Source organism: Stegodyphus dumicola, chromosome 3 (assembly GCF_044657685.1).
Source record: "Stegodyphus dumicola isolate Sdum_Otavi_A_Nest chromosome 3, ASM4465768v1".
In the NCBI taxonomy this organism is placed as follows: Eukaryota; Metazoa; Arthropoda; class Arachnida; order Araneae; family Eresidae; genus Stegodyphus; species Stegodyphus dumicola.
The window spans coordinates 118,954,664-118,967,138 of record NC_140770.1 but is presented as its reverse complement, the minus strand read 5'-3'; the positions used below and the strand labels follow the sequence as shown (position 1 = coordinate 118,967,138).

The 12,475-nt window shown below is 31.9% G+C and overlaps 1 protein-coding gene across 11 annotated transcripts in view; it reads right to left on the bottom strand.

The window, feature by feature from the left end:
• LOC118183972 (uncharacterized) overlaps nt 1-12,475 on the bottom strand; it is a 105,158-nt gene that overhangs the window by 43,125 nt on the left and 49,558 nt on the right. For 9 of the 11 annotated variants that reach the window (XM_085813233.1, XM_085813232.1, XM_085813234.1 and 6 more), the window contains 5 exons: nt 12,289-12,408; nt 10,289-10,393; nt 3,183-3,251; nt 740-844; nt 270-329 (listed from right to left, as the gene is read on the bottom strand). In XM_085813233.1, the coding sequence (XP_085669359.1) occupies nt 270-329; nt 740-844; nt 3,183-3,251; nt 10,289-10,393; nt 12,289-12,408 (459 nt within the window). The remainder of the gene's footprint in view (nt 1-269; nt 330-739; nt 845-3,182; nt 3,252-10,288; nt 10,394-12,288; nt 12,409-12,475) is intronic. The other 2 variants (XM_085813235.1, XM_085813236.1) reach the window with 2 other exon arrangements.

Here is a 12,475-nt window from a genome sequence, read left to right as displayed (position 1 = left end):
AAATACACAAGAAAAAAGCAATGTAATCTAAATAAATATAAAAAATAATTAAATACTTTATTGAATCTTAAACTTTTGAAAATCAAATACTGCTGTATATAAAGGAATTATTGCATACTGCAGTTTGCAGTGGTCTTCAGTAAAAGCTAAACTAGGTAATAAAAGTTAAAATATTTTATAATATGATGATGAATTTTAATCTGATTTAATATACAAACTATGTAATTGGATCTGAAGCTGCACTAAGTATATTACAAAGTTACACTTACTTGAAAAGCTATTAGTTTAGAAAGAAATCCTTCATCATATTGTTCTCTGTCATGAAACTTCTACAAAAGTCAATACACATTTTACAATCAGCTACACTATTATAAACCTGTCCCTTCCAAAATGTTACATAACATATATTATTATTTCAGAGAAACATATTTCACCAAAATACAGCAGTATTTATTAAAAGAAAAATGTAAAAATTCATCTTTTTCTAATAATAACAAAATATTTAAGAACTTCAAATGTAATTTAAGAATTTGAGAAACATGCTATTTAAGAATATAAATGTGAGGTAGCAATAGCATGTACTAAAATTTTAAAAAAGACGCAGAAAATAATCAAATACAATAACTTGAGGTCTAATACTACAGTATTTGTTTGGATAGTTCATAAAGTTCATAAAATTAATCAGTTTGGCATGAATTAATGAGATCTTTGATGACATAGCAGTTAAAAATTATATTACCGAACTCACTTGAAACATATCTACTTCAAACTCCCATCCAAAGAGGGCCAACTGCTCTCTCCAGCCTGGGTATTTGCTTGGATTATAAATCCAATTAAAAACACTCTGAAACCAAAATAAAAGTTCTGCATTTTAAGAAGCTAGGAATTAAAAATATTTCACACAGCATTATTGAATTTACTTCTTGTCATATTACATAAAATTTACAAGTGCACATGAATTACAAATACATGTAAGGCACACCCTAATGAAAATGGGACTGTAATAAATTTCTGCAATGGTATTAGTTTGAATACATGTATACTTTCAAATTGTAAAGTGGTACATTGGTGATATATCAGCATAAATAACCAATCTTGTCAGTTAAGTAAATAAACAACAGCACACAATGCAAACATACCTGTAAGCAAAGATGATCCTCTCCATTGTTATGCAACACTGAGATGCTTAAAGACCCATATAGCTCAATCGTTATCATATTGCAAAGTTTCATGCAGAGCAGTATTAATGCTTCTCTAGTCCAAAGGCAACCTGTCTGTATTTTCCCAGGTAGTTATTTGATGATTGCCCTTCACAAAAGAGAAGCAATTGATTCTTCAGTGATTGTTGTGTTTTAAGTGTTTTGGGTGGTTACACTCACATGTTCTGCACCAGAAAAAAATTTCATGATGTAGCATACATTTAGTTACTTACACATTATTCCCTTGACTGAAATTGTTGATTATACTAAAAAATTCAGTTAATAAAAGCTGAAATGCTTGTTGAGCCTGTTAGACATATGGGTGATGGTACTTGTCATGTCGTTTCTTTTTCACTCAGTTACATACCACTGCTAATCATCTTAAACCAGATTTCTCCTGATATACACATACATCTACTGGAAAAATCTGAATGTGTGGAATCATCTTGTTAGAATCATAGCCCCACTTTCACTTGGGCATCCTTTATACACTGCAAGGAAGCATGCAAATAACATGAAATTTACAACATGCATTAGCGAAGGTGAGATATGCAAATGATTAGAATTTTAGCACAGACGCACATCATGCGTACCTGTGGTGCCAAAGTGCTATTTAAGGCTTGGAGTTTTCAACGATTTCAAGTTCGTCAATTGTGTTTTTCTTGTGTTTTTTCAAAAAAAAAAAAAAAAAAAACGATCAATTATGTTTTGTAGTAAACATCAATCATTGTTTCATCAAGTATCCGAGTTCGACAGAGGAAGGATAGTAGCATACCGAGAGTGTGGATTATCTTTCAAGGAAATCGGTAGTCGTGTTGGATGAAACCAAACAATTGTAATGTGGATATGTGACCGTTGGATGGAGGAGGGTACGACAAACCGACGTGTTCGATCGCATCCATCTCAGTGCACCACTTCACGTGATGACAGGAACATTGTGTGCATGACAGCGATGGATCGCTCAGTCACATCACGAACCATACCACAGCACATTCAGTCTTTAACACATCATCCAGTGTCTGTGCATACCATTCAACACCATTTACAACAGAGTGGTTTGTCCGCAAGACATCCATTGCTTCGTCTACCCTTAACGCAGAACCACAGACGTCTCCACTGCAAATGGTGCGATGAAAGAAAGATGTGGACAGCAGAATGAAATGAAATTTTCTTTACTGACGAGTCACGCTTCTATCTGCAACACCACGATGGTTGGATTCGAGTCTTGAGACACCGTGGAGAGAGGATGCTGAATAGCTGCATTATGCACCACCACACTGGTCCTGCACTGGGTATTATGGCATGGGGCGGTATTGTATATCACTCTCACACTCCTCTAATATGCAATGCCATACTTTAAACAGCCAGGGCTACATCTCAGAGGTGTTGGAGCCATTTGTCCTTCCTTACCTTCAGGGCTTGCCCACAGCCATATTTCAACAGGATAATGCACGACCACACAAGGCACGCATTGTCCCAAGGGTTCTTCGTCAATCGCCAGATTTAATTGCTTCCCTGGCCAGATCTTTCGTCAACAGAAAACATGTGGTCCATGATTGCTGAACGATTGACCCAGATTACATCCCAAACTGCCACACCAGATCCACTTTGGCAACATGTGGAAGCTGCTTGGTCTGTTGTGTGACAAAAACACATCCAAAGTCTCTTTGAATCAATGACGAGGCGTGTGGCAGCAGTGATCTTCAACAATGGTGGCTACTCTGCCTACTAATTCTGGAAGGAGCCACACTTCACAGAAGTCTATAAATTTAATCATTTGATACTTGGTCAACATGTTATCTACTAAATAAATTTTGTTGTGATATCTCTTATCTTTCTTGGTGTTGCAATTTGGGTGGCCAGCAGTGTATTTACTCTGATGTGTCAAGAAAAATGTTCATAAATAAATTTATCAAAAATAACAATGACTAACAGCTGAGATGATTTTAACTATTTTAAAGGAAAAGAAGATAAAAATGTTACCTGATTTATAGCTTCAACATATTGCTTTTGATTATTCAGAATAGCCAAATCTTTGATGGTTTGATTGAACTAACAATGACAGAAAAAATTAATAATTATTATATAATACCTGTAATTGTATAATATCAGATTGTAATGAAAATTTTCCACCAAAAAAGGTTCTTAATAAAGTTATAAGAAAAACTAAACATGAAATCAGTATCTTTAGTGCAGGTTTATGATCAACACCCAACTTTATGATTTTCTACCAATGTTTTAATAGTTTTTTTTTAAAGCCTTCAGCCCAGAAACTTGGTGGCTGCGAGTCCAAAAACAGATTAACCTCATTTCAGACGTCCTGTGCAGAATGGAACATCACACCAGCAAGATGTAGCTGCAAGTGTGAAAAAAGGTAGTAGGAGCGATATCGGAACTATATGGTGGCTGTAGCAAAAGATTTCTTTCCAGTCCGTACAGAGTCCAGCCAGTGAATGCAGACACATGTGTCTTGCATTATCTTGGCCAAACATTACCTTTTCACACCGGAACTCAGTTCGAAGTTTTTCCTTGATAGCAGGGTCAAGATGGACTACCATCTCTCTGCACACCTTACTGTCGAGGGTTTTACCTTTTCCCAGATACTCTTTATGGCAATCCCACCAGATGCAAAGCATGATTTTTTTTTTAAAGTCAAACTGCACTTTGCAACTCTGCCAACTGACTCACCAGGTGCAGACCAACCCCCTTTCCGGCATGTGTTGTTGAAGTAAATTCACTTTTCATCAGAAGTGACAATGCAGTCCTGAACTTTGACCTTGCATTGATGATCGAGCAGATAAGTGCAAGCCCAAACACGTATATCCTTACCTGCTTGAGTCAGCTCATGTGGCACTAAGCAATTCAAGTTGTATGTCAAGTTTATACAATGCATAATGGACATGGCACTAATGTCTAACTTCTTAGCAAAATCTCAACCGATCTTCTTCCATAAGTTCTTGCTGGCGGGTATCATGAACATCAGTGGGTCGGGCAGAGTGCTCTGCTTTTTAAATATCATAGTCCTTATTTTTGAACTTTCAGTACCAAACTTTCACAGTGTATATGATACAACATTAGTACCTAAAGGTGTGCACATGATTTGGTGACATTCTGTAACTGACTTTTCGCAACAGAGCTGGATGTAAATGATGGTTCTAATCTGGTAGCTGCAATAGTTCCATTTCATGCACCTTGTACTTAATAATAACAATATTTTTTTATAAATTTCACAACTCAGTATTCTAAAGCAAGTATCTTTCAAATGCCAAAAATTATTTGACAAAATATGATTAAAAACGCCAACGCAAAATGTTTGCACAAATGATATTTGAGGTGGCAGGAAACTTTCATTAAAACTTGATATTAAATATTCATTAATACAATATAGAATAGGATAAGAAGAATAAAAAAAATTTGTTATTTTTTATACATGAAAATTATACAGCATTTATTCAAAATAATAAATGGCAGGAAGAATATAAAATTGAAATGAATGGCTCTATATATAGCCTTTGTTTCCCTTTCACATTTGTTTCAGCTACTGATTTTTTTTTAACTCTTTCATTAAAAACTGAAGTAATATTGCCAATACATGTACCAACACCTGAAGATGACATGATTGCTAAGGTGGCCTTAGTCAACGCTCTATGAGGGACCAAAGTATCGAGGTGATGTGAGTAAAATTGTAATAGCATGAAAAGGCAGATCTAAAAGGGCAGGGATAACAATATATATAAGATATAGATATATACAGTCAAACCCATTATAACAAACTTCAAGGGAAGTTTGGTTTGCTATATTCGATCTGATAAGAAAAATGGATTATTTCACAAAACATGTAACTGAATGATGAATTTAAAAAATAAATAAATAAACTAACTAATATTAACACATCATCAAAAGAAGTAAATAATAAATTTAATTAAAAAAATACGTTTAGATTTAAATGCAGATATTAAATATGTTATTAGTAGTTGTTTTTTTCATTTTTTCCACAGATTCATTGGCCTTTTTCTGAAGCATTTCAGATGTTAACAGATTATGAATGCAAACCATTACAGCAATGCTTCTTCAACATCCATGTGCTCTACTTTTCCCAACATGTTCCTCAAATCCAATATTTTTCAATAGGCAGAAATTAAGGAGTTTCGGCTTTTTCATATGATATACCAACTGCAGATTCGATCCCCGGACTTGAATCCTATCGAGCACGTTTGGGATGCTTTAGGGAGACATCTAGCTGCTTTCAATCTGCCCCCTCATATCCTTGCCGAGCTTGCAACTGCTTTGCAAAAGCAATGGCTCTCGCTTCCTATAGAACTGATAGATTGCATAATTGAAAGCATCACACATCACTGAATGTGCTGTATTACTTCTAGAGGCGATTGTATTCCATACTGAAGGTACTTTTACTATAGCAAACTGACATCTTCAATTTGTTCATTTTATACATGTGCTAATTTCTTTACTACCATAATTGTCTGGTAATTTCTTTTTATGTTATTTGATACCTTACTATGTGTTGCATATTGTGGGTAAGTTTCATAAAATTCTACATGTAATTTTTTCAGTAATCGTGATTTTTGTGATTTTTCCTTAATTTATGATAACCAATGTACATTCTGACCGGAAGTTGTAAGTTGAAATTCTTGAAGACAGGAAAGTAACTCAAAACTTAACTGTTAAAGAAATTAAAATAATCCTTACAACCTTATATACTCTCCCTTTTAAAGGGTGACTGGGGATTAGGGGACTCAATCGCCAAAAATTCACCTGGTGGTGAAGAATCATCATCCACCACCTTTTTTAGTTCAGGTGCCAATGTAGAGACATTAGGTTATTTTGGAAGCAGAAGAAGTGAAAAATAAGCAATGCCCTCACCAGGACTCGAACCAGGGACTTCTGGAATGCATGCCAAACATGCTGACCATTACACCATGAAAGCATGCTAAGAAGGCAGGAGAAATACCTTATACATTATAGCATTAGCCTTGAACATTAATTCTAGCAGCTCAATCAAAGAATTTGAATGGAATTAGGAAACTCATTCACACTTCTTGGTTTAATGGTCACGTACACAAGTGGTCTCAAACTGGTGGTCTGCAGGCCACATGCGGCCCCAAAGAAATTTTATACATTTACGTTAGTGCTTATAGATTAAATCATAGCATAAATTCATTGGGCAGTAGATTGCAATGCAATGTTTATTAAGAAAATAGAAAAGCACTAAAAAACATTTCACCAGTTTTTACACTCCAATTGAGTTCGAAGCTAGTGCTGGCTCACAGAAAAAATTACATACGAAATGCATATATAACAATGCTCTGACAAACCTGCAAAAGAAACATTAGAAACATATGAATTGCATTTATATGCCTGATTGCTAGTGAATGAAAATGAAATAGAATGGATAGATTTACAATGTCAGTTTAATGAAAAAAATTATAGACTTTGTATGCTTACATGCCAGATTGCATGACTCGACTAAGGTAGGGTGTAGGTACAATCAATAAATTTATTTGTTGGCTAAAAGTTGATAAAACTTCCATATTCTGGTGTGTCTGTCCCTCCAATGAGTAGGAAATTTTACTTTCCTTAAGTCAGTCACTAGTTGTTTGAAATTAATAAGTCTAACAAAAGGGCCTGATTGACCAATAAGCGTCTACCATTCGGGATGAAGATAGTTTCCAATAATTTTTCTGTAAGTCTACAAATGTTTTCAAACTCAAAACACTATCAGGTGTCAAACTGTATTAAAAAGTAAAGGAATTGTATGACTGTACATACAATCATATGCAATTTTTACATGTGTGGATAAAAAATTTAATTCATAAAGAAAAGAGAACAGGTTGTAGATCTTTATTTTCAGGTTTTGTTCCATTGGGGAAGTATTCTGCGAAAAATTGATGAGTTTTCATAATTTGTTAATTTTAAGCTTATTTTTACAGTAAGTTATTTAGTGGTTACTTCAACATATTAGAATTATTTGAAATAAATGTCAATCCAAATATTTAATATGTAGCTGTTAGCACATATGAATTACGAAATGTAACCAACAGAAGTTTGTTACAGATAGAAAATAACCACGATAAACTTGAATTTTTCTTTGGATTATTATTTGTTATGAATGCTTTGATAAATATTTAGTGAAATTTGAAATTAAGTTAAAATTTAGTTTATTTAAAATTTTGATAAAAATATCTGCCACCCTGCTGCTTTTAGGTCATGCACATAGCTTGGCAGCTGTTTTCAGGTTGTGCATGTAATTTGAGTTTGAGACCGCTGATGCACAACATATGGTTTTACTCTATCCTTATTCAAGTTAGGTGCCACACTTCTAGCTCATAGCTTTTGTTTAGAAGATAGAAAAATGTAGGGGTGAAGATAAAAGAAAAATTATATAAAGGTCTATTTTTTTACAGATGGAATGTGGATACTAATATCCTAAATATGGATGATTTTAAAATTTGTAATTTTTTGTTAAAATTTATAAAAATTCTGGAAAAATATAAAAAATACAAAAAGTTTCAATTGAAGATATTAATACAATATAGTATATCTGATTTTTATCTCTCACAGGTTTGCTATAACAGTATAAAATAACATTAAGTGAACAGAAACTGGATGGAACCAAAAGTTTCATTTCTTATAAGATAGGTTCATTACAACAGGGTTCATCTGTACTGATTTCATAGCTGGGAAAATCAGTTTACAAGGATTTATGAGATGTTGAAGACAGCACTTAGTGAATCAACTACACTACAACATTTTGGGTATCTTCCTTCTTCAAAAAAGACCCAGTTCAGAGAATGACCTGCCTCTTCCCAACCATTCCATCAGCTGGAATGACGAAAAAATTACTGAAGTCAATCATTTTGAAAAATTGTTTAACATCCTTACAACTTTAGGAGACCTATGAAATTTTGATTTTGTAAAACATTCTTCAAGTCTTTCCACAAAATATGAAGTTAAAAGAAACAGCATTTCAGTCAACAGTCAATAAAAAGATAACAATTGTCAATTATAAGAAATATCTCAAAATTAATTATAAAAAAGTAACAATCAATTAAAAGAAACTACATTTCAGTTCACTCATATCTGTATATTTCATGAGAAGACGTAAGGATTAGGTTTATTGTCAGCAACATTTTTTTTCTAGCTTTTCACAGAGGATCAAAAGTACAGTAATTTGACCATTTGCATAGAACTTCATGAAACAGTTACCAGGAGCTCTACATTCTTGTCCAGCACTTTCACAAAATATAAATAATTGATTTATGGATACAATCTTAAGATGAAGTAAATGCCATCACATGAAAAACTTATGGATCTCCAAGACTAAAAAAGGCCAGCTAAGTTTATTCTCACACTGATAGAGTTTCTTCACAATGCCACAACTCAGACTCAAATTATATGCAGGCCAAATGAACAATCTGAAAACAACTGAAGGGCCAAATTTTTTTTAACATAACAAAATGAAGATTTTTTTATTAACAAAATAAAAAAGTTTTAAAATAAAAAATAAATAATTTTAATAATAATCTCAAAGACAAAAATTATAATTTTATATTTTTTCTATTGAAATCTACAGTTTGGTATTTTTGTTAGTTACACATTATAATTCAAATGTATATTGACAGATGTATTAAATTTTCAGATTTACATTTATTTCAAATAATTCTAACATGTTTCATTAATCATTAAATAACTTTAATTTAAGCTAAAAATACACAAATTATGAAAACTTTCCAAGTGGGACAAAACTTGAGAGTAAATAATGACAACTTAGTCTCTTTCTCTTATTTATAAAATTGTTCTTTGGTGCATAAATAAAAATACATATGTTTGTAAGCAAATAATTATAGCTTCTGCATTTCAAAACTACAGCTTGATGGCATTTTAATTCTGATAAACTTTGTAATCTTCGAAAGAAATTACTAGAAATTATCTTCATCACAGATTGTAGATGCCCAACAGTCAATCGGGTTCTTTTGTTATTATTGATTTTCAACAGAACAAAAAAAGTTGTTCTCATATAAATGTATATCCAAATATAGTGATTATTCTTAGTCATAACTCATAATAGAATAAACTCATATTAAAATTCAGAATACAGTGCATTTATTTTTTACTATGAATAAGAGTTAAAAATCTGCTACTTCTAATTTTTGAATAAGATTTACATAACACTGTAAATTAATTAGCTTCTTTTATAGAATTTCACATGCATTATTCATTATCATTTTTAATGGTAATGAAAATAATGTAAACTCGGTCTTTAAATAGCCAAAATCTTGAAGATTTTGCAACAAATACTTAATTGAAATGTATTTGCATGCCACATGAAATTGCTTCAGAATCTGCATTTGGCCTGTGAGTTGCCAGTTTCAGACCACTGCTCTAGTGTATCACAAATCTGTGTTTCCAATTCAGAGTACAGAGCTTTACAGGAATGTATCACAGTGTGTAGTGGAATGCTGTTGGTAGAAAATGGCCCAAAATGTGGAATAATGGAAACAGCTATGTCAACACATCAGAATATTTGGAAAAGAAAAAAAAAAAAAAAAAAAAGGCACCAAATTATCTCTTACTTTGTAATTTCTTCCTGCTTCCCATGTTTAAAGTTATCTTAAAAATGAAAGATTCCATGGCATTAAAGAAAATATAACTATGAAGCTCAACAGCATTCCAAAATAATTATTGCAGTGTTGTTTTGGAGAATGGCACCCAAACTGGATGAAGTATAGAAAAGAAGATTACACTGCAGGTAACAACAGATTAAATTAGATTTTAAGCTCCTTCAATAATTGGAAAAAAAAAAAAAACAGCCTGGGAGTTAAATGAACATTCCCATGTTTAATTCAATAAGATTCCACTTGAATGGTCAACTATAATAACTTGCATGTAAAACTATTTATTAAAGATAAGGGTTGCATTACGTGAACATGAAAAGAAATTAAAGGCCAACTTGCAGAACAGAATGAAAAATTTCTAATTAATTTTACAAAAAATATGAAAATCATGTATCAAAATTCAATATTAATGAAATGAAACAGCATAAAAAGACATACTTTAAATTCCAATCTTACCTGATTTCTTTCAGAAAGTAATAATGGTCCACTTCTGTCAATCAGTATGTTGAAAATTTGTATACTAACATTTTGCTCCAGAGCAACTTCTAAGACTGTTTTACCCTGCACACATATAAAAAAGTATGCAGTTTCTTTTCTCATAATATCCGCAATAAATATATAACAAAGCATTTCTCAAATAAGTCACCACATGAATACTGTAATTCTTTTCTTATTATAATACCTGCAATAAATTCAAAGAGCATTCTAAATATGAATGGGACAAAGTTGACATCTTTAAGTTAATATCATAATTCATAGAAAATAAAATCTTAAAATACTATTTAATTAATTCTTTTTTTATGCACACAATTATATTTCAGTGTATCCCCCCCACACACATTTCACAAAGATTTACTCTAACTCGCTTTCACTGCTTTGTTAGAAACTGACTTGAAGTCAGTTTCTAACAAAGCATTACTGTCAAAGGTTAATCCTCTAGAACACAGGTAAGTTTACAGGTTTCTTTTCTGTTTCTAATAAAGCATCATGGTCAAAGGTTAATCATCTAGAACTCAGTAAAGTTTATAGCACTCTTTTTCTTACTGGAGTACTTGATTTTATAATGCCCTAAAACCTTTCAATAATCCAATTTGAGATACAATGAAATAGTTGATTTAGACAGAAAGTTAATTTTCTTGGTGTTCAAATATTTCAAATCAAAATCTTTCAAATAAAAGCTGGTAGCTGAATCCATTCAAAATAAAATATCTTTCTTTTGATGACATTAATTGATTGGAGGAATCAAACCATTTTTAATATGCTAGTTTAAATAAGTATAATCATTAGCATCTTTTAGCAAAAAACTGGTTTAGACCGGTTTAGAAATATTACCTTCTTCATATATGACATCTCATATCATCCCCTCCATTTTTTTTTTCAAATTTTCTTTAATTTTTATCCTAAAGGGCACATATAAAAAAATAAGGAATGTCTAATGATAATACTTAGTGTTACTACTGAGATTAGAATTTGGCCTTAATCTGGTTTTATTTGATTACAGTACTTTCAGTTGCTATCTGCCTAAGGGAAGAGGTGTCTTCAGTGAGGACTTTCCACAGGAAACTGGCTTCTATACATGCTACATGAGGGGAAAACCATGAAAATGGCCATGCAGTCAGTCTATTCATCGGGATTCGAATTTTAGGCCGAGCTACCAGTGTTCAGCGACTTTAGTGCTCAGTTGCTGGTGGTCCCATTTAGATAACAACTAAACATAAAATATAACTCATCACCTATGATGAATTTCTGCCCACTTTCAGAAGAAATCAATTGCTATTAAATTTTTAAACAATTTTTTTTTGCTTGAATTTTTTCTTTTTGTTTTTCTATTTTGAATTTCTTTTTCTGTTACAAGATTTTACATCCAAATTGTTCTTAATCTCATGTATAGTTTATTTTAATATCCTCAGTTTTTGAACAACTTAATGGTTTGAAATGTTCTCAACAATGTTTGCCTTTTGAACAAACTTCTATTTAAGCATTTTCATATTTTTTTCACTTTTTCTTCAGACCTCTTTTCCAAAATTTTAATATATATCAACATATCTGTGCTCTTCACACTGTTTTAAGACTGCTTTTGATGTCTTACATTTACTTTTGATGTCTTATTATTTTTTCTAATGTTTAAACGTAGAATTTTTGACTCTTTTGCATCATAATTATAAAAGTATATTATTTCCCTCTTATTAACTTATGCTAAATGAGGGGCTCTTTTATAAAAATTTTAAACATTTAACTGGAACTGCTATACTGTTCAAAGTAATTAATCACAGCTACAATGGTAACTTGAAAATTTTGCATATTTATCTTTACTGCTTCAAACTTAACCTATATAGTTATCTCATCTTAATTCAGAACATTGCACAAAACTTTTAACACATCGTAAATAAAAATTGATAATAACATACATTAATTATAAACAGTTAAAATTACCTTAGCAGAAAAATTAAAATTACCCTATATAAGATTTTGCATAACATATCTTCTAACTGAGGTTTGCCTTTTGGCAAAAGGGCTTCAATGATGTCAGGTGGTGTATCTATCATTAGAGCAGAAAACAGTACTGGCATATCATACTGCAAGAAAACATTCATTTAAATTAAAACTCTTTAAAGGATAGTTTTATATATTATCAGTAATAAA